At 40.4% G+C, this 24,832-nt stretch overlaps 2 protein-coding genes across 3 annotated transcripts in view; one reads left to right on the top strand and one right to left on the bottom strand.

Annotated features, from left to right (window-relative positions):
• The window catches only part of WWP1 (WW domain containing E3 ubiquitin protein ligase 1), a 65,808-nt gene extending 58,209 nt beyond the window's left edge, over positions 1-7,599 (top strand). For both annotated transcript variants that reach the window (XM_064442463.1, XM_064442462.1), the window contains exons 21-24: positions 986-1,090; positions 5,004-5,100; positions 5,422-5,494; positions 6,669-7,599. In XM_064442463.1, coding sequence (XP_064298533.1) covers positions 986-1,090; positions 5,004-5,100; positions 5,422-5,494; positions 6,669-6,768 — 375 coding nt within the window. In that variant the 3' untranslated portion in view covers positions 6,769-7,599. The remainder of the gene's footprint in view (positions 1-985; positions 1,091-5,003; positions 5,101-5,421; positions 5,495-6,668) is intronic.
• A 3,767-nt stretch (positions 7,600-11,366) lies between these two features.
• Positions 11,367-24,824, bottom strand: RMDN1 (regulator of microtubule dynamics 1). The gene is made up of 10 exons (XM_064442470.1): positions 24,677-24,824; positions 24,187-24,298; positions 22,499-22,586; positions 20,613-20,772; positions 20,141-20,230; positions 18,864-18,919; positions 16,715-16,802; positions 15,048-15,078; positions 13,612-13,745; positions 11,367-11,622 (listed from the first exon to the last, which is right to left on the bottom strand). The coding sequence occupies exons 1-10, from the start codon at positions 24,818-24,820 to the stop codon at positions 11,584-11,586; spliced, it is 942 nt and encodes a 313-aa protein (XP_064298540.1). The 5' UTR covers positions 24,821-24,824; the 3' UTR covers positions 11,367-11,583.
• Between the last annotated feature and the right edge of the window lie 8 nt (positions 24,825-24,832).

Here is a 24,832-nt window from a genome sequence, read left to right as displayed (position 1 = left end):
ATCTTCAGTTATTAAAATGTGTTTTGCAGGTTTCTATGAAAGGATCAGAATACAAGGTCACAGATGGATCTATTAGTCATAGCAAACTTCTCCCTCTGTGGTAGATGGGTAGGATTACCTTGTAACAGATGGCACAGAAATTGATTCTGGTGTATAGCAATTGCTTAGTTTCACATACATAGTCTAGGATAGATCCTTCACGGAAGGACAGGAAGTTGGAGAAACCAACAAGGATTGACACAGACTTCTTAATTTCCTCAATATGTAACCCAAGGGCTGATAACAGGAACGGCTTGCATGCACCATATTTACTTCACGATTGGCTGGACCTGTGTTCACTGTTGGGGTTGTGATTTGGAGCAGGTACAAAGAGATTTGTAGTGCTATGCTTATTTATTTCTGTGAGACCCACCAAGGTTCCCTGTATATAATGAGCAGTGTTCTGAAAGCTTCAGTTAAATAGGATTTTTTTTCCTGAGAAGGGACTTTGATCTATCCTATTTAGTGTTCAGTTTTCTAGGAGGTTTTGCCTTTAGCACTTTCGGCATTCATTGCCTCTTGTAATGAATGCTTTGCAGACTTACACTTTGCAGTGTGTTTTATCTTTACTAGTAGTAGCAGTAGCAGCAATGTAATCATCATCATCTGGGAATATGAGGCAAGGTTTTAATAGGATAGGTAGTATCTTCTTTAATATTACCTTTCCCATAAAAGGAAATTTTATATCTTTTATTATTGAATTATTAGTCAGAAGAAACTAAGTTTCTGGCATGCAGGCTTTCAGATCAGTTAAATACATAAACAATTTTGTAGGAGTTCTGTAAACTTAAGATAAAGGAAAAATCTAACTGGAGTAAAATGAAAAAATTACCCGTCCTTTTTGGGGAGTGAGAACTTCCATTTTTGTTAGCATGTCTCATACAGCATACAAAATTAACTCTTAATTTATGTATGTAGAGATGTGTATTGTCATTCTGTTTTTTAGGTTATGCTCTGTGGTATGCAAGAAGTTGATTTAGCAGACTGGCAGAGGAACACTGTTTATCGTCATTATACAAGGAATAGCAAACAGATCATATGGTTCTGGCAGGTATGTTGATCAGTAAAATTTCCAACTTCTTTATACTTTGTTTTGTTTTGTGACAGAAATGATGTGGAGTGGAGGGATGCCATCTGAATGAAGGTTCCTGCTGCTTCCTTTTTTTTCAGAGAAGGAAAGGAGGATTACTGGGTCTTAGGGATCATACTTTAGGGTGGGAAATGGCAGATAGATACCTGCATTACATTTGGATGGCTAGCTCATGAATACTTTTCCTATATCTTGTCCTTATTGATTACTGTCATGGTTTGGCCCCAGCCAGCAACTAAGCCCCACACAGCCGCTCGCTCGCTCACCCCTGGTCAGATGGGGGAGAGAATTAGAGAGTACAAGTGAGGAAACTCGTGGGTTGAGATAAAGACAGTTGAATAGGGAGAGCAAAAGCCACGCAAGCAAAGTAAAAAAAGGAATTCATTCACTCTTTCCCATTGGCAGGCAGGTGTTCAGCCATCTCCAGGATGGTAACCTGGAGATGATCGTTCCATGTTCCCCCCCCTTCCTCCTCCTTCCCCCAGCTTTGTATACTGAGCATGACATCATATGGTATGGGATATCCCTTTGGCCACTTGGGGTCAGCTGTCCTGGCTGTGTCCCTTCCCAGCTTCTTGTGCAGTGCATGGGAAGCCGAAAAAGTTCTCGCCTAGTGTAACCATGACTTAACATCAACTAAAACATCTCCATGTTATCAACACTGTTTCCAGCACAAATACAAAACAGCCCCGTACTAGCCTCTATGAAGAAAATTAATTCTATGCCAGTACCAAACCATGACAATATCCACCCCTTATTCCATACCATTTAAGTCGTGCTTAGGTCCCACACTATCCAATACAACCTTATTAACCACCATCCCCTTCCCATCCTTTGATATAATACACAGATATCATTCTCTTAGTCTATGGACCACCCCTGTAAAATGTCCTTAAAATGTCCATAAATGTCCACAAAATGTCCATTTATTTCATTTAGTCCATGAGTTTGGGCTCCATCTGTTCTGGTGGTCACTCAGGACAGGAGAGGTGGTGTGTTGCGTGGAGTTCCTGGGCACCAAAACCAGCTCAGGTCAGGTCACTGATGTGCTTGCACTGCTTCTTGTAAGGCTTCTGCTCCATTGGTTCAGGTGGTTCCTGCTGTAGTAATTCCTATAACATGCAACTCAAATCACAGGTTACAACAATTTAAAGGTAGAACCATTAAAATCTCTACCCCTGGTCCTTTTGGCCAGGTTATAGGTTTTAACATTGCAACAAACTCCTCCTTTGGCTGCTAGTCTGGCTAGCAACAAGGGGTGTCTGCTATAGTAATTCCCATAACATGCAGCTAAATTCCTGGGTAACAACAATTTAAAGGTATTTCCATTACAGGCTCCACCCTGGTCCTTTTGGACCAGACCATTGGGTTTAATACTGTAATGAACTCCTCCCCTTGCCCCTGCTCTGGCTTGGACTTATCCACAGATTGCAGTCCCTTAGGGGTGTACCTGCTTCAAGTGGAGCCTTATCTAGCAGCCACAGTCTCTCCAGGGGTGTTACCTGCTGTGGCATAGACTTATCCAGAGCCACAGTTGCTTTGAGGTGCACCTGTTCCAGCATGGCCTTCTCCATGGGCCACAATATCTTCAGAGACCTACCTACTCCAGCATGGCCTTAACCCACAGCCACAATCCCTTCAGGAGTGAACCTGCTCCAACATGGCCTTGCCCATGGTTGCAGTCCCTCCAGGGATGTACATGCCCTGTCATGGGCTTATCCATGGCCACACACTTTGAGGTGCTCCAGCATGACCTCATGCACAGCCACTGATGCTTCAAGGTACACCTGCTGCAGCACAGACTTATCCCTGGGCCACAATTCTCTCAGAGGTATACTTGCTGCGGCAGACATAACCACGGGCACAGGCGCTTTGAGAGACATCTGCTCTGGCATGGGCTTATCCACGGCCACAGACTCTTGGGGTGTCTTGCTCCCACATGGACTCATCCACAGGTCGCAGTCCCTTTGACTCGAGTTCACACTGGAGTGCCGGCCTGTCCAGTAGAGCAGCACAGAAACAGCAGCGATGCCCTGGCCACCTGCCAGCCCCGGCGCCTGGCCAGTGCTGTTATCAGAATGTTCCCAGGCACGGCAGAGTAAGGTGATAAGCAGTACAGCAGTACAGCGAGCAGCGAAAGCAAAAAGCAGCCACTAACGAGCACTAGACTCTAATATGCAGAGAAGCAAGCAAGCCCCTTGGCAAGCACAGAAGTCAGACAATTAATAGCTAAACAGCAAGAGCAGCTATAAATTTGATCTAGCGCATTCCAATCAAATCTGTTGTTATCTCAAACCCACCGAGCTGTACATTGGGAGTCAAAAAGGACTGTTGTGGTTTAGCCCCAGTCAGCAACCAAGCCCCAGGAAGCCTGGTGGGATGGGGGAGAGAATCAGAAAAGGAAAAGTGAGGAAACTCATGGGTTGCGATAAAGACAGTTTAACAGGTAAAGTAAAAGCCATGCTTGCAAGGAAGGCAAAACAAGGAACTCACTCATTACTCCCCATTGGCAGGAAGGTGTTCAGCCATCTCCAGCAAAGCCGGGCTCCTTCATGCATAATGGTTACTTGGGAAGACAAACGCCATCACTCTGAACGTCCCCCCCCTTCCTTCCTTCTTCACCCAGCTTTATGTCCTGAGCATTACACCCTGTGGTACGGGGTATCCCTTTGGTCGCTTGGGGTCAGTTGTCCTGGCTGCGTCCCCTCCCAGCTTCTTGTGCAGAGCAAGGGAAGCTGAAAAAGTCCTTGGTAGTGTAAGCACGACTTAGCAACAACTGAAACATCTCTGCATTATCAACAATGTTTCCAGCACAAATCCAAAACAGCCCCTTACTAGCTACTATGAAGAAAATTAACTCTATCCCCGCTGAAACGAGGACAATGTAGTACTTCTGAAATGCTACATATTATTTACAATTATGATGTCATGATTATTATTATGATGATTATTGTTATGATTATGATGTCATATTAACTGTGCCAGTCTGGCACTGACTGATTATAACTCGCATTTTAATGAAGCTGGCTAGGAAATATTTTCAGAAAAAAAACCCTCCAAAAATGCTATACAGGCTCTCAGTTTCTATGAACTCCCCTAAACAGAAGTCACAGCTAGGCAGTTCCTGTCTTGTGATAAATCACTATTTCAGAGATGCTTTTGACAAAATTCCTGTAAGAAGATGATGCAAATCAATTATTTCCTAACTTACCTTATCCTGACAATATAAATAAGATCTGATGATATGATCTCTTTTAAGAAGCTTGGTACTGAAAGATTCTTAACCAGATGTAGGAGTAACTTGGATAACATTTCGACATTTATAGAAAAAAAAAATTCATTTTGTTATCCAGGTTTTTCTGAGTGAAAATTCTAGTTGTATCAGTGCGCCTTCTCCTACTGAGATCTCTCCATCTCCCCTCTCCTTTCTTCCTCTTCCGTTTGCCAGTGAACTTCCTTGCACTGATGCAGCTGTACTGGACGGTGGTTTCTCTCACTGAGGCTGCCACATGCAGGGAGCGCTGCCGTCTTGAAATACCCAGAGCCTGTGGCTAAGCTGTTGCTGTGTTTCATCAAAATGGCATTAGTCTTCATATAAAGCATTGTCATGATTTATGTTTTAGTGTAGAATAAAATAGATAAAGCTTCTTATTTGCTGTTCCTAGCCTTCATGTTGTAACAGTGGACAGTAGATATAATCTGAAATTGCTGTCTTCTGCCTCCACCCAATTTTGCTGAAATCAAGAAAGGTAAACTGTTTTCAAGGCGGAGTCTTTCAAATAGAGTTATACTTTTTAAACAGTGTTGTGGGTGTTTTGTTTATCTCCAGCTACATTAAAGATTTTTATTGAGTAATTTGAATTTCTGTGCCTAGTTTGTAAAAGAAACAGACAACGAGGTTCGCATGCGACTTCTGCAGTTTGTCACTGGCACTTGCAGATTACCGCTGGGTGGATTTGCTGAACTTATGGGTAAGTAAAAGGTGACCCAAACTTTTATACTGTAACTGTTCCATTTGCAAATCAACCACGCTGAAAGTGTACAGATAGCAGGAACTTCAGGTGCCTCAGCTTGGATCTAGAAAGGCTTCTTATGTCAGAAATCCAATTAATACATTTATAAATTATTAGGAAATTAGCTCGTTTCCATGAGAAGAATGTTCGTATTCTGTAACACTGAGTAGGACCCAATGAGCTCTGCCTGCTGTATCTGACTTGTGTCTTACGTCACGTACGTATCACATGTGCTACTTCAAAGGAACAGATTACACTTTTAAAAATCTTCTTTTCTAGGAAGTAATGGTCCTCAGAAATTCTGCATTGAAAAAGTTGGTAAGGAAACCTGGTTACCAAGAAGTCACACTTGGTGAGTTGTTACGTGTAAACTTTCTGTACCTTTAGTGGTTCTCTCTTCTGGTCTTGCATTTACCAAATCAAATGAAATCTAATTTGGATCAGGTCTCTGTCTCCGTCTTCAGCTGCTTTGATTGCTCTGACAAGCCTGTATTGAAGACTTTTCTGGTTGCCCTGTTCTTAAATTTGCACAGTTTGCCAGTGATCAGATCTATCAAAAGTATGACATCATACTTCTTGCATAGAACTGAGAGATGTTTCTCTGATTCTTTATTTCAGAAAATATTAAACAACTGAATAAAAGTCGTGTTGGTATTAGGTATATCTGGATATTAGATACACTTATTATACAGTAACGTTATAAATGTATAGTTGTGAGAAAAAGTAGCTTGAAAGAAATCTCAGCAAGCATTCAAAACAAGGATGCTTAGCCAAGAATGCAGATACTTTTTCCTGCCAGGCGTCAGACTATTGTTGGCCTGGCATTCCTGTGCCAGAGTGGTGCAACAGGTACACAGATCAGTTTCCTGTACACACTGTGTGCAAAACAGACACACCTGCCTTTGGCGTCACTGTGACAATAATATGCATCATACTCCTAAGCTAAAAACGGGGAATTCCCCATTTTACCATTATTTTTTTTTTTTTCACCAATGCATTTTTTTTCAAGTGATGATTGCAAGAGTTAAACATCCTTCTTGGTCTAAGATAATTTTGGGGGAGACATGGAATGAAACAGAATTTCAGCCAAAAGCCTTTTAGGGCAAAGTTTAGAGGGGAAAAAAACCCAGAACCTTATATCCAGGCATGCGCAGGAAGGAGAAAAATTCAGCCTTTTCATGCTCTTGCTGGAATTTGGAGGGGAATCAAACTAGGATGATACCAAACTTTGTTGTGAATATTTCCTTTTCTGAGTATTTCTCTGTATCTTGGGCTGTCTTTTAGTCTTCAGTGGTTCTGTTTTTTATCTGATGTGATAAGTCTTTCGTTTCTTAAGGTGTTCCTCTCAAACTTTATCTATTTTTACTGCTCATAGAAATGTCAAGGCAGTGAGATTGCACCAATTGCTATTGCCTTATTTCTAATTGTTAGAACATTTTTAACTTCTACTGTAGCAGTCGAGTTGTGTGGCGTTCTGTATGGGATTTAGATAAACTTAACAAAAGTTTGTGTTTTTTTCTGCTCAGTTTTAATCGTTTGGATTTGCCACCATATAAAAGCTACGAACAACTGAAAGAGAAGCTGCTCTTTGCCATTGAAGAAACAGAGGGATTTGGTCAAGAGTAGAAGTGGCTTCTAGTCAAAAAGGAGATCTTGCATAATGAAAGGCCCAGCCAACTAAAATTGCACACTTAATTGTATATAAGCTTTTTGTTCTGTACAGTGATCTTTCTGGAACTCTAAAAGTATAATTGTTCTCCGTTCTTCCACAAAGATATGCAAAACAGTTCAGCCTTTTCTACTTTTATTTATTGCCCTTCCAAAAGACCAGAAAAAACCCTCATAAATTTTGAAAGCAGACGAGAGACTTATTTAAAATATATATAAAAAATATAAATATATTTACTAATAGGCTCTAGTTTTATAGAGCTTTAAGTGTATGAGAAGTTGCAGCCATTTAAAAGGGCCTGGATTTGCTTTATCTTGGCTTTATTATCCAGAAAAATGTTTAAACTGCTCTGTGTTCTCTCTTAAGAAACATCTCCACGTTTGTTTTATTGCATGGCTGTTCTAAAAGGTGTTAAAGGCTTAGGCCAAACGTATCCTAACTATGTAGAAAGATGCTGCTGGTTTTTGAGACGACAGAATGTGTCTTTCTGTCAGTTTAATTTTTTAAATACGTAAATAGCTGATATATCCCTCTCTACTGATGTAGCCAAGGTCATGAATAAAGCCTTTACTACTTGCACAAGAGTCACGTACAATAAGATGAATGTGATTTAATGTTGAAAGCAATTGGTGCCACTGTTCTGACTTATTGTAGGAGCTGAACAGAATATTTTAATTCATTTGAGCAGCATTGAAATTTGTTTACATACTACCTTGGGTTATTACCATGAGGATGCTAGGTAATCTTCAAAGAAAAAATAATAATAAAAGAGAAAATATTACACATTCTCTCTGTGGTCTGGTGTCTTACAGGTTTCTTTGCTGTTTTTTGTTTCCCTTTTCAACCCCTGATGTCCTTTTCACAACTTCATAGAGTATATTAATGTAAACGGAGCTATAAGGGTATACAAAAGGTAATGTGAACTTTGCTGCTTTCTATGTTCTTGTTCGGTTTCAGTTACTGGATCTAGTAAGCCCAAATAAAATGGACGTTACGTAACCTTTGCACAGGTAAAAATGTTCTTAAGTATTAGATACCCTCATTCCTCTTAAGTTCTTGCAGAAATTCAGATGTACCTGAATTAAGTATGTCTAAACTTGTCATTCTTTTATGTAGGTCAAGTTTGTCCTAAGTGCACAATAATTTAAAATCAGTTTTATTGGCATTGAGGGCGTTTGCTGAACTGCAAAGATGTGTTAAAAAAAATAAAAAAATTACCACCTTATTCACATGAATTGAATTAAATGCTACTTTTAGCAAACTGTGCTTCCTTACTATAGAGTAAAAACATGTTTAAAATTACCATTTGTATTATGCTTTGAATATTAACTGTAAATTCCACTACATTTAACTTATACAGAATTTTGTACACACATGAAAATGATTTCTTAGAATATGATTAAAAACACTTCTGTAGCATATCATATTGCACTGTTAAAAGTGTACATGCAGAAAAAACAGCTACATCTGCTCGTGCGTCTTTCCAATACAGCCACTGAATTCTGCCAAACCTTTATTTTCGCACATGTTGGATTCTCTTGAGGCTTTGCAGTCAGTGCGCGCAGCTGATTGCGCGGTGGAGCTGTTAACCCGTACGTAGCTTTGGTAACTCCGGCAGTGCAGCGGGCCCAGCAGCCTGCTACCTTACGTGGACGTTCTGCAGGAGTTACAAAAACTTCCACCACTCTGAGGGTTTTTCGTGCACCAAATATCTTCTGCAAAAACTGTTTTCATAAATATAGCATTAAATTAACTTCAAGTGCAAATCCACTTAAATGATGACTTATGGTGGTTGGAATGGAGGAAGCTTTAAAAAACAAAAAAGTACGCCTGTGGCCTGGCCTCTGACGCGTGTGCGTGGCTTGCCTAAAAGACCATTAAGGCGGCTAAATGTCATAGAGTTGAACTTCATGAATTTGCACTAATGAATGACTCGGTGACCCACTACCAACTGCTGAACTTTGTGAATCTGTGAGTAAGTGAACAAAATAATAAAAAAGACAGCACCTCACAAGAATGTAGTTGCTTTGTTGTTTTGATAATTTTAGCTGTCTCATGACTGCAGTAGTTTTTTCCTGTGGGTAAGCATTAGTAAGCAAGGAAAAATCCAAACCCAGTGGCCTTCTGTACGTGTATATGATCTGTTAATTGGTTTCAATGGACTGACTGAAAGCACGGCTCTTAAGGGGGGGGTGTGAAAAAACGCAAACCCACAAGGGTTTATATACTTGTGTGTGTGCGTGCGTAGAGTTAACTTGGACTTTTTGGGAATTCCAGTGATACTGCATTGTAACTTTTCCTGTCTGCATTCCCTGTCATTCAGCTGTACCTGGGGGAGGGAAGACAGGGAGAGAGGAAGGGCAGCAGGGGCTGGAGCTCAGATGAGGGCACCAGTGAGGTAACACTACTGTGCAGTCCATGCGTTCTATTTGTTCCTTTCTTCCTGCAAGCAACTCACCTGCTCTATAAACACTCAACAATCTTTACTTGGTACCTGGAGAGCCTCCCTCTGTGTGCAGATACTGTTTTCTGCAGCAGAAAAGGCACAGACGTAAGGTGCCTCTGTCACAAAGCTACTAGAAGTGGTTTTGTGTATGGCAGGTGTTTCTGTAGTGCACAAAACCAGAAAAGTCAAGGAATCTCTCTGAAACACTACACGTCGTGCACCCCAGGACTTCAGCATACTGAAGACTTCATTTTGATGCTCTATTAATTGAAAAGTAAGAGTTACTTGACTGTAGTAGAGAAAACCATCTTTCAACTAGTGTTGTGATCTGAGGCTAGAATTAAAGCTCTAGATTGTCTCTCAGCTGTGGATGCTTACTGCCGACTTGGCACAGGCTTGGTTTGTTAGTCTAAGCAATTAATGTCTTTCTTTGTCTTCCTCCTATAGATGGCACTATCCTTTTCTATTAAAGCAAACACTAGGTATTTATAGCCAATTTGTTCTAGATTGTTAAGATTTTCTACTGGCAACATCATCCGTACTTGATTGCCTACCATTTTTTCATTATTTGGTCCACTCTCTCTGGGTAATCAGAAGCTATTGTTTGGAAAGTCTGTAAATATTTTCTATGCTGGATGTCTAACTTAGATTAATTTATTTTTCTGGTGAAAGTTCCTGCTACAATATTAGCAAGATGAAAGTTTTACTTTACCTCTACAAAAAGAAGTCTGTGTGTTGCCGAAGCGTAGGTCCCTTCTGATGTACTGGGAGTATGCGTTCCTCCTGTCGTAGTCGCAGGGAAGGAGTGCATATGTCCAGGAAACAGTGTGTAGCCACTAAGTCCTTAGACTTACCATAGAACCATACAATGTCCTGAGCTGGAAGGGACCCACGAGGATCACTGAGTCCAACTCCTGTCCCTGCACAGGACAACCCCAAAATTCACACCATGAGTTTGAGGGCATTGTCCAAATGCTTCTTGAAAGTCATCGGGCTTGGTGCTGTAACTATCTCCCTGGGGAGCCTGTTCCAGTGCTTCACCACTCTCTGGGTGAAGAACCTTTTCCTAATACCTAACCTAAACCTCCCCTGGCACATCTTCCTGCCATTCCCTCAGGTCCTGTCATTGGTCCAAAGAGATCAGCACCTGCCCCTCCTCCTCCCTTTTTGAGGAAGCTGTAGGCCGAGATGAGGTCTGCCCTCAGCCTCCTGTTCTCCAGGCTGAACAAACCAAGTGACTTTAGCAGCTCCTCATACAGTTTCCCCTCTAAACCCTTCACCAACTTCATGGCCCTCCTCTGGACACTCTCCAGTAGCTGTATATCCTTAATGTACTGTGATGCCCAAAACTTGCACCCAGCACTCAAGGTGAGGCCATACCAGTGCAGAGCAGGAAAATCCCCTCCCTCGACTGGCTGCAATGCAGGGCTTGATGCACCCCAGGGCACGGTTGGCCTCTTGGCTGCCAGGGCACACTGTTGGCTCATGTTCAACTTGCCATCGACCAGAACCCCCAGGTCCCTCCCTGCAGAGCTGCTCTGCAGCCTCTGGTTCCCGAGCCTGTATGGACATCCAGGGTTGCTGTGCCCCAGGTGCAGAATCCGGCACTTGCCCTTGCTAAACTTCATGCGGTTGGCAATTGCCAGGCTCTCTGATTTGTCTAAATTCACAGCCTATCAGTGTGCAACTAAGTATTGATATTTCACAGACAGCATCTTACTGCATGTAGTGATGCCAACCATAAAAGGATTTTCTTAGGTGTTCCCTACTTCACTTTTTTTTTTTAAACCACAGCACTTTTAGCAAAGTCAAACACAGGCATTTAAGTGTATTTAAGACTGTGCAGCCTCACTGAGAAAGCTGTAGGAGCATCTAATAATATAAACATATATTACACTTGAAGGGTGTTGTACCCCACAGAAGGAGGAGAATGTTTTAGGAAAAAGTGGCAGGCTTATAATTATGTCCTGGCCCTGTACCTCCTTTCTTCAGTTGTGCTTGTCACATTTCTTATCATTCCTCATACATAACTTGTAGCTGAAACAGTAGGAAAAAGAAAAATTAAAACCTGCACGAACGCCGTCCCAGCATTACATACAATACACACCCTGTTTGTCCATGAAGCCATTTATTCCCATGTAAATCGACAGACAGGATCACATAACAAAACAGATCTTCTGGTTGACAGTTTAATTGAAATGAGATTGAGACAGCAGGTTTAGGCTATAATTTTATGAACAGCTTCAATAAACCAAAGTAGTAGTTGGGGTCGTCTTCCTATGTTGCTCAAACCTGAGGCTCTGAATTCCCATTATCTTTTTTGTTGTTATATAGAGTTAAGCAACTCCAGCGCTTCTTTCTGTACCTGAAAGAAATAAATATACTCAGAACTCTAGCAGAACTTACCATGCAAGCACCCAAACGGTTCACCACAGTGCTGTAAATTCAGAACCTGCCTAAGACTAGTCATTTTTTTCTTCTGTAATTCAAGATGCTCAACACTTGAAATATGAATGGGAATAAAACCACTTAAGCCAGTGCCTACAGTGTAATTAACTTACTATACATTCTAAGTTTATTTGGGTTGAGTACAGATGATTAGCTTTTGATTTGCTGTAGTCCAATCGCAGCATGCAGTCAGTTGTCCTATTTCTGACCATAACCAACCAACCTGGGGTTCTCAAAACTCTGGACAGCAGCTAAGGAAGAGTGAGAAGACAGCTTCTGAGACTCCCTTTGTCTAGGGATTCTGGGTAAAATCTAATAAAACTTGAATGTGACCTCAAACATCTATATTAAAACCAAAACAGAACAGCAACATGCTTCTGGCCCTGCCAGAGCAAGCCGTGCAGACACGGCAGATACTCGGAGGTAAAAAAAAAATGTTCAGGGAACCTGCCTACTTCTGCCAAATGCAGAACAAGAACTCCAGCTTCTTTGCACACACCAGTTTCCTTCTTACGGGACGACCAAGTCTAGTTCCCAATAAATTTTGCATTTTACACATTCACCCAGAGAACAGAGAAAATACCAGCACTCTCATTTCAGCAGCTCTGCACCCTTCAAGGGGATAAGGGAATCGGTGCTTGTACCAGGAGGACAAGCACGGCAGCAGCAGGTAAGCGGTTTAACAACTTGGCTACTGCACAAAATCACTACTGACTCCTTTTGTGTGGTTTCTAAAGAAAGGCAAGCTTTTGTGATCACTGGTTGCACGTGTGCCTCCAGCTACTAAGAACTGTCAGAAGAATTGACCAATTCCATACATACCTGTGACCACTACTACTTTAAGAGTATTAGGAATTATTAGGAATTGGGAATTATTAAATTCCTATACATTTTGCAAAGCAGTGGAGGGATGGAACCCTTACTCATATTTCTACTGAAGGATAATTACTGAAGGAGCTAGCTTTTTAGAGAAACAGTTTGAGCCTTATTAGAGAACCTACAGACATAAACCTGAGTAGTGTTTTTTCTGAGGCGTGACATACAAAATTGTACCGAAGTACTTCTTACAGTTAGGACATTCAGAATGTCACAACACATTTGGGTGTTTTCTGTAACAGTTAAAGCCTGATCTCACACTGCAGCTTAACACTAAATGAATTGTAAGTCAATCAGCCATAAGAAAAATCAATTGGAAGTCAGGCTGTTAGTCCTGATGCTACCAGGATTGCTTATGAAAGGTAATGGCACTTGCTGTGGTTTATACTCAATGCAGGTCTAATGGATCACCCTCCTGGAACTACTCTGTGTGTGTTCAGGTAGGAAGCAGATGCCCACCCATCTGAACCGGGATCCTCCTGAGCCGTTCAAAAGGGTAATTAAGTGCCTAGCGCTAGAGATCTGCTGTCAAAGAGATGTTACTTCCGTTCATCTCAATTCCCTCTGGACCTGGAAAGGACCAGGATGTTAAGTTTTATGGATCTAGCAAGTTTGATACATCCATGCTTTTTTCTTCCTCCCGTGTGCATGGTTTTCAGCTCTTCCAAAGAATGGTTTCTACCTTTCCAGTTTTAGGTGTATGAGAAGTGAATCTGTGCTCACACAGACATCTGTTAGCTTAGGTGCCCGCCTTAACTTCAGCCCCACAGTTAAGGGCGGGTTGTTGTTAGCACTATGAAAGCATCATGAAGACAGCAGAACAGTTCATAATAAACAGAATATTTCCAACCATTGTGTTTAGAGACAGTTACCAATATACTAGAATTTTTTGGTGTCTAGATGTGATCCTGGAATATAGGTGCTGAACTACAATTTACTCCGAGTTAACTTTATAGCACATTCCACTGCCACGATGCCACACGTTGGTTACAGTATGTAGTTGCACTGTTAACCACTGTTAACTTCCTACCTGTTTGTCCTCTTCTGTATGTGCAGGATAATCCTTCGCTTTGCTTAACCACAGAAGGGCCATCTTTTTATTGTTTAACTTCAAGTATGTCTTCCCCAAAAAGAGCAAATTTTTGCTGTAGAAATTTGGGTCAGCTGTACAGAGACAGGAGAAAAGCTTTAAATGAGAATGAACTATCAAATACTATCAAAGCCACACTATAGTGCCGCTCCTTTAAATACTTTGGAAAATATGAGCAGTATCTCGGCTTTGGATCCAAAGGAAGCCAATGTAAAATTTCTGGTTTCTAGGTTTTGGTCTCTCATACAGTTAAGTTATCTAGCAGCTTGTTAATTAATATACTAAATGAAACTAGATTCCTTGCCAAGAGCAAAGCAGTGAGCTTACCACGTAACAGCTTTGCTTTGCAGATTCTGTGCTTTTCTGCACCTAGTGGGTGCTACAGGCATCACAACCAGCTCAGCAGGTACAGGCAAGGAAATAACGAGCACAGTTCCTAGCTTCAGACCATGCACATACAGGCATTAGCTCAGCCTTGGCTACACAGGAAGAAAACTTCCAACTGTTTGTATCCCCATTTAAATTTTTTTAAGGATATTTAAGAAGTTGCTTTTATAAAGCATGCTTTGGCTATCAATTGTTATTAAAGACTAGTCTTGCCTACTGTTCTACTTCTTGCGCAAGCTTTCTCTGCTGCTGGAACTAAGGTCAGGATTCAAAACATGGAGGTGTTTTGGAGGCAAATTTTGATATAAGTCCACCATTCCAGTTCACAGCTGCATTACTTGACAACTAGGGGAAGACACAAAGTGAACTTTTCCTTCAAACTTCACTGATATAACTATATACAAATCTTTCATAGAAGACTGCCTTCCCTTCTCTTCATCTTTCAGCCAGTCAGTTTTGCTTATGGCTTCACTCTTGGAGAAATAATTGGTCTGTATTTTCTTCTACCTGTGGACAGTTTTACTGCCCGTTAGATTGGCACTCTGATCCAAATAGCTTCTGAAACAATAAAAATGTGCCCTTTCTCTGTTGTTCTGTTTAGAATACAAAGGGCTTTTGAACTGTAAGAAAATTTAGAAAAAGTGACATAAAATTCCTTTTTGCTTGCTTCTTCCCCCTCCATTCCAGCTGAATGCCTTGGGGAAGAGTACTTTGTAACTAATGAGGGTAAAACTTCACTTGAATGCTTATTCTGAAAAAAACCCCTCATGTTACACTCCAAGTGATGACAGTAAGTGTGTAACATGCTTCAAGCGTCTCTGATGAAGCATTACGTTATAACAGTCTAGTAGTGTGCTGACTAGCACAATAGGCCAATATGTTTATCAGCAGATCATACCCTGTTAAGATAATATTGAAAGCTAGAGATTTACTGCAAGTCATCATTTATAGAAGATACTATTCTGTCCAAAAAAAGCTGGAAGTATTACCTTCCTCTGCCATGTGGAAGTAACGAAGAGCCTGCAAAAGATAAGGTTGTGTTCTTTAAAATGGAGAATAAACTGAACACAGTAGTCAAACTAAAGCCTTATCCACAAGCTTAACATAACTGAAGAACTTCCTGAGCCTATTTTTGTTAATTCAGCGTGCAACTGATAGTTCTAATTCCATGTACAATCAGATTTTACATCAACAGAACTAGCACATACCCAACTATTCCCCTGCTACTTCCTCCGTAAGTACAGTACCTCACATTTGTCCCTAGCCCATCGGATAATTTTTTTTTCCCCAGACTTCAACTTTCTCAAGATCATTTTGGATTTTATTTCTACCACCCAGCGTATCTGCAGTTTCCCCAGGCCAGTTCTCATGTATAAATTTAGCAGATGAAACAAATCTTATTATTCAGGTCATTAATACTTCAAATACACAAATACTGCAAGGAGAACTGCTTTCCTACAGAGCACCAGTTAGTATCCTCATACTTAAGAATAAACCTTTATGAAATCCGCACACATTTTTCAACCAGTTTCCCATCCTGCACATCAGAAATTTCAGTCCATTCCTACTTCTTCCTGATGTCACTAGCTGGAGGGAAAATACTGTCAGAAAACTTGAAGCATGGACTTATCTACAAAACAGATTTTGTACTGAAACTGGAGAAGTCTTACCAGTATGGCTCAACTACACGTTCTGGGACAAGACTGCTTCTTCCGCCACTTTAAATGCTACAGAGCCCCATGCTCAGGCTGGCATGATTCTGCACTATTCAAAATCCTGGCTGACACTCTGTATTCTTCAGAGAGTGATTTTCAGCAAAATTTATAAGCTTGATATTCCATTAAGAAGTTTTATTTCTTTTTCAAACAGCTTAAATTGCTTTCTGTGTAACAGCAAGCAGCCTTCTACAATTACTTTCTAGGGACTTCTGCCCTCCCCACATTAAAAGAACAAAACATAGTGAGTCAGTTATTGGTTGATCTAAACAAAGATTGTAACAGCTGCAGCAAACTTACCTATTACCAATTTAATTTTCAAGTTTCTATATACGTACAACTGTTTAAATAAGATGCATACTGTGTTAGACACCCTAGAAGACACACATCTGGACAGTATGCTTTAGGCTGTATGACAGCAGGCATTTTCATAGCAATGATGAAGAAAAATACTTTCAACTGAAAAAAACCCACACCATATGTAGCCAGGGGATGAGAAGGTATTTGTAACAAAGCGAGCTGTTGTTTTTTACATTTAATATAAAGGGAAAAATTCTAACAGTCCTATCAAGTAAGAACATGGTATAACACCACTATATAAATCACCAGCACTGGGGCTAGTACAGACAGTTATTTGCAATAGATCATAACAGTAAAGACAAACTAAGTTACACAGAGCTTGGTATTTTCTGCCACACAAACTACATGAAATAATTTTCACTATTCTGTGTGTGTTACAGCTGAAAAAAGATAAAGATTTTTGTGGTTTTAGATATCCCTCACTCTCCTATTATATTCTTATTTTATTAATGACAGTTGTAAACTGACAAGTCCATGCTTATTCCATAAGCAGAGGTCAAGCTTTGTCAGGGAAATTAGTAAAAGTGTATCAGCAGCGTTGTAGGGGGAATAATTATCTGTGAAACATTTTCATACTGTACCTCTTGAAATGTGGAGGTTGGTGGTGTGGCAAATAGCGTTGCAGCTATTTTTCTTTGGTACCATGGCATTTCAGCAAAGGAGTAACACCTGGAGCAAAAGGAAACATTGGTATATACCCCTCACATTTTCCTCTTATTTGAGTAACGTTTTCATATCTCAGACACCAGAATTATTGTTTGCCGAGAGTCACAACTCCAGCCACACTGCAAGTTCTATAAGCAAGTTCTTACAACTGTACAACAAAAATAGCAAGATGCTTGAAGTTGCTGCATAGCTCTGCTAAAGAAGTTTTCGTGGGGCTTCTACTGGGAACTGCTATTACATGAGACAAAACTGGAGACAGTTATTAACCACAAGACAGCTTTTGAGCTTGAAAGATTTTAACAATTCATGTGTATTTGATATTGTGCTAATATATGTGCAAAAACAGGGCACAACTGAGTAATGTCATTGCCTTACCTCAATACTACCTGGTTTTTCTCAATTATTAATATAAAGCAGATATGCAGCGCATTCCTGAAAGACTCTGATCTATAGGAATAAAAATAAACCCAAGAATCAAACTGCTGTTTGATAGGCTAGGCTATTCTACGCTGTTTGCCTATCTACTCAGTAACAAAGGTTATCAGCCATCTATCTTAGAGATGCTGAAAGGATTAAACATTTGTTAAGTACTTCAAATACGTAGAAAATTGCAGGTGCAAATGTTAAATATTGCTATTCTTCTTATTTTACACAGTGAATAATATTTTTATACTCATTGTGGGAGGGTAATTGAGCACTCTAGAGTAGGTGAAAAATTAATAAATGCACATACGGAAGTGTTCAGAGGAGATGGGGGCAAGGCATGGAATACAGAGTCTGAGCTGAAATTTTACCATCAGATGTGCCTTATCAGAAATGCCAATAAAAGAAGTTCAATCCAGGATAGACTAGAAAGACAAAGGAGAAAAGTGCTCAAGAACTGACTGGTACCAAAACCCAGTTTCAGATGAAGATTCTCTGGGATTCAGTAATGTATATATTTAAATATACAATATGGGGATATTTTAGTGCCAAAAGCAATAATAATCTCACATTTCTAATCACCTTTTCTGATTCTCCAGAACAGGCTTCCTATCTGAAAACTGACCTTGAGGCTCATTCAGCTGGTAGCATACACTTCTGTTAGAAATCTGGACTACTGCAATTGTTAGGTCATGTGGGAATGAGTGGTGGACACTGAGTAAGTCTGTAAACTAATAAAAAGCACTGGAGCAGTAGACTGTAGTTTACTCTGATACTCAAGAGTCCAGAAAGAAACACAGAGAAGGTGGCTGTGGCTTTTAATATTTTTTTAAGCTAAAAATCCATTGTCTTTATTTATTTTCAATTTCTCAATCTCACAGTAGAGATTTCCTGTAAAACAATGTATCAGCTTCGGTCTCTTTCAGAGAAATAACCAGAATTGCTGTCTGGAGTCCCCCACTACCACATAAAAGATACTGCTTTCAACCACACTGCTTCCACAGAATGCCTTGGTTAGTATGGGAAGTCGTATTTCCAGTCCCTTTGCCTGCTAGGTAACAGCAATTCTTAGTACCAATTTCACCTAGCACTGAATTAAATTTCAGAGATTTTTGTTAATGAACATGCATATGGCTTTACTTAAATACAACTTTTACAATACCAATACAGTATCGTGACTGATAACAACGGAAGTATTTTAGGAACACATCTATCTTTTGATAGCTTTTCCCTATATGCAGATTGCATTAACTTGCAGCCATTGCTGAAATTCAATGTAAATTCAGTGTTGGGTTTGTCTCCACTCACAGCAGTAGAACAAAAGGAGTAGTACTCACACTCTCTGATACCTGCTATGGAAACGCGCTTATGTCTGCAAAATGAGTTTTTAATAGTTCCATGCAGTAAAACAAATAAATTGAATAAACAATTATTTTTCATCTTTTTGAACTGCATAAGAATTAATAGCCACACCTTTTCAAGGTATGACGTCCTATAACCCTTCAAAAGGTTTTCACGTTTGCATCAACTGACGACAAGCCACTAAATTATTGCAAGCATTTCTGCAATTCATGTAACACATTTTACATTCTGGCATTTTTCTTTGCCACACACTAACTTTTGTTTGAAAATATGCCTTACCAAATGCCTATAAGATGAATTGTTGTAGCATCTTTTGGATTCAGTTCAATGGCTCTCTAGTGAGAGGGAAAAAAAAAAAACCAACACAAGATGTAAAAAGCTTTTCTGCCACACGTGGATTAAAAATACATCAAGAAATGTAGACTTGTTATCCTACTTTAATTAAACCAGACTAACAGTGTGTAGAATTTCAAGGCAATATAGTATTTATTCAGCGCACAACTAAATCAGCTCACCTCCAAAAACCTGAATGCACCGACAGATTTCTAAGCACTTCTGTTTAGTAGGTCACATGAGACTTGGCGTGTTCAGATTTTGGTATCATTTCTGGTGATATCAAATTAATAGTCCTTTATCTTCTACAGTATTTGTCCTTTACTGCCACAAAATCCACAGTTAAAAGGACAGCCAGACATCTATTTCTCAATAGCACAGTTACATTTTATCTAGTCCTAAGAGGTGTGTCCTGGTTTCAGCTGAGATAGAGCTAATTTTCCTCACAGTAGCTAGTAAGGGGCTATGCTTTGGATTTGTGCTGAAAACAGTGTTGATAACATGGAGAGGTTTTAAATGTTGCTAATTAGTGCTTACACCAGTTAAGGACTTTTTCAGCTTCCCATACTCTGTACAAGAAGCTGGGATGGGGCACAGCCAGGACAGCTGACCCCACCTGACCAAAGGGATACCCCATACCATATGACATCATGCTCAGTATATAAAGCTGGGGGAAGAAGGAGGAAGGGGGGACGTTTGGAGTGATGGTGTTTGTCTTCCCAAGTAACTGTTATGCGTGATGGAGCCCTGCTTTCCTGGAGACTGCTGAACACCTGCCTGGCCATGGGAAGGAATGAATTCCTTGGTTTGCTCTGCTTCTGCGAACAGCTTTTGCTTTACCTATTAAACTGTCTTTATCTCAACCCACGAGTTTTCTCGCTTTTCCTCTTCCAATTCTCTCCCCCATCCCGCCGGAGGGGAGTGAGCGAGTGGCTGCATGGGGCTTGGTTGCTGGCTGGGGCTAAACTACAGCAAGGTGTCAAAACCACTTAAGCGATTTCAGGACTCCCTTCTACAGGGACTTAAGTTTACTGCCAGAGATAATTTGTACTTGTTGCTGGGGCATTCAGGACTGTCACAATAACCCAAAAAACAAAGTGTCACCAGGAGATTTGAAGAGAAGTACGCTTGCAGATTTTCACCAAAAATCAGTTCACAACTGTCACACAATCTACACACTGCACGCATTAATGCTGTCGTATGCAAAAAGCTGTTTACAGTACCTGGAAGTGCTCTTTGATAACAAAGGCGTTTCCAATTTTAGTCTTGATTCCTTCAAAATCTCCCACATCACTGAGGCAAATTCCATACCACTGTAATTCAAAGAACAAAAATAAAACATTTAGTACAGCACTATCGCTATTAATAGTAGATATAAAAAAACCCACTCAAAAAAAAGCCAAACAGAACAGCTGCCACCACCACTAATGGCAACACGCAAGGAGTATTTGTTATGAATCGCTCAGGCAGCATCAGAGCAACCTGCTGGTCTGCATGCGTAAGGCAATCAGTGTTCTCTTCTTCTCCAAGACGCCAACACAATTGAGTATACTTCATTACCTCTCTGCCTCAGAGAGAAGCAGCACAAAAAAAGAGAACAGAACAAAGCTGAAACAGCACGATGACATTTGTTCCAGCTTCCACTGGCAGAAATCAAAGAACAAGATTTCAGCTAAGTTATTTTGCTTGGCTAACCTTGTGCGCTGCAAAATTTGATTCATTTTTTTCAAGTGCCTTTTTCGCACACTCAAAGGCTTCATACGCCAGTCGTTTTTTCTCCTCTGCAGAAGTACCACTAAGCTGAGCTAGATCTCGTGATGCCCGCGCCAGCCGCCATAACAACTCTGCGTCATCACTAGGTATGAATAGAAACATTAACATTTTAAAGCAGTAATGGAAAGAAAGCAAGCAAAGGTCTTAAACCAGTCTTTCAATATGCATCTCAAGTGGGCAATATGACAACAGCATACCATGTCTCATTCTATACAACCCCTGGGTAACAAACAAAAAATAAAAGCCCTCCATTATAGACTGAGGATACCTTAGTTCTTCTATTCTGGTCTGTGAAGCAAACATATCTATAGGAAAGGACTTTGTTTTCCCAAAAAAGATTCAGATTTACTAAAGCCAACTGTACCACACTGGAAGGAAAACAAGGACTACTTTGTTCTTAGCTAGACGGTATTTTTTGTAGCATTCCATTGATATGATATTAATGTTTAGTAGGAATGTTTAAAATATTATGCACCTTTGTCCCTATAATTGTACCTCAATAATGAAATTCTTCCTAGAGCAACAGTGAAAAAACATAGTTTAGCCGTACCACCACGACATAAAGCTGTACATTTAAGTATTTATTTACATCACTATATCAAATGGTGTACGTTATGATAGAGCCAAAGATAAGGGATTTTGAGTTTTATTATTTTGTTAACATATTGTTTTGAAATACTGCTTGCACTTTACTATACTTTTACCTAGCTACCATTTTAATTTCAGTTTACTATTTTAATAGACTTAAATATTTAAGTTTAAGAAGTCTTTCAGAGGTTCTGGCTATGAAAGTCCCCCTCACCCCATCCCACCCCCCAGCCCCAGAATGCTGAAGTCAAAATTACCAGAAACCAAACATATTAAAAAGCTTACATGAGTTATTGCTAAACTCACAGTATCAATAAAAGCCAGTTTTCTATCCAGAGTAAAACTGAGTCACTGCTCACATTGCAGCAGTCCTGCTCTAATTAACATAGAACTAGCAGACTCATTTTTCAGCCAAGTCACAAAAATGTTTGCTACCAGAAGCATTACTCCTCACAGAATAATTTGTGTTGTTATACACCTAGTAGTAAGCTTACACCTTGCTTATGACATGGTATCCCTCACAGGCTAGGGCCGCCATTTAACTTCCCAGGCTTTATACTTGTGCCCCTGGCAAGAACGAGGAGGTGGGGAAGAACTGAAAACAACTGAACAGTTGACTTCCTCCAGCAGAGTTCTAGAAGTGAGATGCCTTGTCTCCTCCAAAGGATTGCACTCTCAGTTTGTAATGCATTTTGTGCTCTTCCCTTAAACAGCTTGTTCCAGTTCGCTTATCAACAATGTTTTGTGCAGTTAAGGCATAGCTACATGAATAAGGAACTTTTTTTGTTCAAAATCAAATCCTAACATGAGACGAATAAAAACAGAAAAAAACAGCTGGTCAGCTACGAAAAAGCAATGAAAAAGTGGCTCTCAATTTTTCAATACCTAAATTCTAGGTAATTTGATCACTTAGTAATGTGTAGACACACTATGAGCTTCTGCATTGTATTTTGAAGGACTCTTAGAGTAACAAAACAAATAAGCAAAAACCCCTTTGCAGGACTGAAGAACTTGGCTGTTAACCCTCACCTTCTACAGCTACCAGCCCTTTCTTCATTCATTTTTCCATCCAGAGGAAAAAGATCAAGAGTCATCTTTTCCTACTTAAGTAAGGATGAAAGCAAGGTTCTCCAGCATACCACAGTGAGAACATTAGTGAGAAACTGATACAGAAGAGCACAGAAAAGAAGTCACAGTAGTATCTCAATGCAATCAAGTACCTATTTTTATGCTGAACCAGCAACCGATAGAGCTTTTCAGTTTCTCCGCTCCCATACAGGTAGTCTGCTTGCTCTATAACTTCTTCCACTTATGAAGGAATTAAAATTGTGGAAACAGAAGAACAAATTACACATAATTAGGACATTACAGCATAAAGAAAACACTTCAGAACAAGACAACCTAGCTGAAAACACAAAGAACAAATGATGTAGTTCCTTTTTAGGCCAATGCTCCAAACAACTTACTCGCACAGCAGAACTGGATAAGCTCCATTTACAAGGAACAACTAGTAAGAGAAACAGTGCTGAACACATGCCTCTCATGGAACTACAAATCCTAGAATATAAATCACTGAAGATTAGGAGAGCACGCTGGATAATTTTTAACCCTGCCATCTCTACCTGCCTTCTATCAAACATTTCAAAGATCAAATAATGGTCTATGTGGACTCTGGATTCTAGTCATGGTACATCTTCAGTGGCCTGCTATGTTTACTTGTTAAGACTCCCTGAACACTACTAACATATCTAACAACTAAATGCTCAAAACTCAAACCTCCGAGTACATTTCCCACCAGGTGTTTCACATAAATTATTAGACCTTTAATTATTTTTCAGGTATTTCTTTTTGCTCTCATTTTCACCATATCTACTCCTTGCCTTGCATAGAAAGCACACTAACATTGCTTTTCTTGGCAACGCAAATGCCAGATTCAAGTGAAAGCACTAAAAAAAACACCAAAAAAGACCAGACACAAGTAGTGGCATTTATGTTCCTCACAGGAAATTTTATTTGTATACTGAGCAGCTATCTTAAATCTGATTCACGGAACTTCCTTCTTTTTCAGCAAATGAAACAGTTCCTTATCTGTTCAGAAGTCCATTGTCTGAATTTTTATTATTGAAATAAAAGCATAAAGATCTAAGATGTTCCTGTCTGAAACGAACAGATTATCTGAACTGACTACTATCTAATCAACACAGTAAGCATAGGTTTCAGCTACGCTCATTCTCCATTCAGTTAGGCTTACTCTCAAAACCCCTTAATTTACCATCTAACAGAAAAGTTCTAAGTTTGGAACAATGTCCCCTTTTAAGATAAAGTTACTTTTCTTCCAGCAGCGAGACTATCTTTATGCAATCTTGAAAAGGACATGTTAACACTTGTTCTATTTGTTGCTGGTAGGTGAAGCAAGGCTTTTCTTCTCCCTCTTCAGTGTGACAAAATACAAGACATTACTCAATTTTGTTTGAAATGCAATCTCAGTGCTGCTTGACCAGATTGAATGGGAATCGCACTGTGTTCATATTGAAAACCTGAACTAAGAAAGATTTCTAGAGATTGATTAAGGTTTGGTCTGCATTCATAAGTGAGCCATATCTTTCTCTGTAAGTTTTTTAAAGCTTGAGCAACAAGTTAGGTATCACACACCCTGTGTCCGTATTATATTCTAGACAGGATGAGCTACTAGATCTGCTTTCAGTGACACTCGAAAGAATCCCTTGTTAGAAGTCCTACAAGGCTACCCTGAACCAATTCAAAAGCATCCGATCATGGAAACACACCGCATGCGGTCTTAATGGAGAAAATCAAAAGCATTGGACCATTTCCCCCTATAATTCTGGAGTTAAAAATATTAAGTTTTGCCTTAGAAAAACTTATGTACTTCAAAATATGAAAACATTACCTTTGAAGCTCGCATGAACCTCAGCAAAGCCACAAATCAGCTTGTGAGCTTCATAAACGAAAAAGGACCCTGCTGAGAGTGCAAGCCCCCTTTGAAGGCTTTTTCTAAGCACCTGCATGGGATCATGAGATAGGTATTAATAAACGTTGTCGCTCCGAGTTAAAAGAGCTTGTCTTGTCTCCAGCACCAGTTATATTTCAGATTGTGAATAAAACTTAAAAAAAACTTTTAAAAAAAAGAAAAAAACTGACTGAAAATGACCCATAAATACGCAGCAAGCACAAGATAAAAGGCAAAAAAAGCAAAGTTGTGGTTTCCAAACGAGCACAGGGATCGCAGTTTTTCCCAGAACGGATCAGGCCGTCGCCACCCCCCGCGAGGCCGGAGCCCCCACAGACGGTGGGGAAGTCCCGTGGGGCGAGGGCGGCCTCACGCCCCTGAGAAGCGGCCGCCCCCCCACCCCGCCCCGAGCAAGCGGCGACCCGGCTACCTCGCTGCCGCAGGCCCCGCGGCGGGGACCGGGCTCCCCCCGGCCCCAGGAGCCACCCGCCTCCCGCCGGAGCGGCCTCCCCAGACAAGCGGGGCAGCGGCGGACAGGCCGCACCAGGCCCAGCGCCGCCATGACAGCCGCCATCGCCACCGGAGG

The sequence above is a fragment of the Phalacrocorax carbo genome, chromosome 2 (genome assembly GCF_963921805.1).
Source record: "Phalacrocorax carbo chromosome 2, bPhaCar2.1, whole genome shotgun sequence".
In the NCBI taxonomy this organism is placed as follows: Eukaryota; Metazoa; Chordata; class Aves; order Suliformes; family Phalacrocoracidae; genus Phalacrocorax; species Phalacrocorax carbo.
The sequence above is the reverse complement of the archived record's forward strand: the minus strand, read 5'-3'. Positions and strand labels throughout refer to the sequence as shown.

Bases quoted from the DNA above. Each gene is read 5' to 3' on its own strand.
- RMDN1 (XM_064442470.1), bottom strand. From the start codon at position 24,820: ATGGCGGCTGTCATGGCGGCGCTGGGCCTGGTGCGGCCTGTCCGCCGC. The intron at 20,773-22,498 runs GTACTTGATTGC...ATTCATACCTAG, and splicing joins CTGGTTCAGCATAAAAATAG to TGATGACGCAGAGTTGTTAT. The intron at 11,623-13,611 runs GTAGGAAGTTAA...TATTTCTTTCAG, and splicing joins ATACAGAAGAGGACAAACAG to GTACAGAAAGAAGCGCTGGA.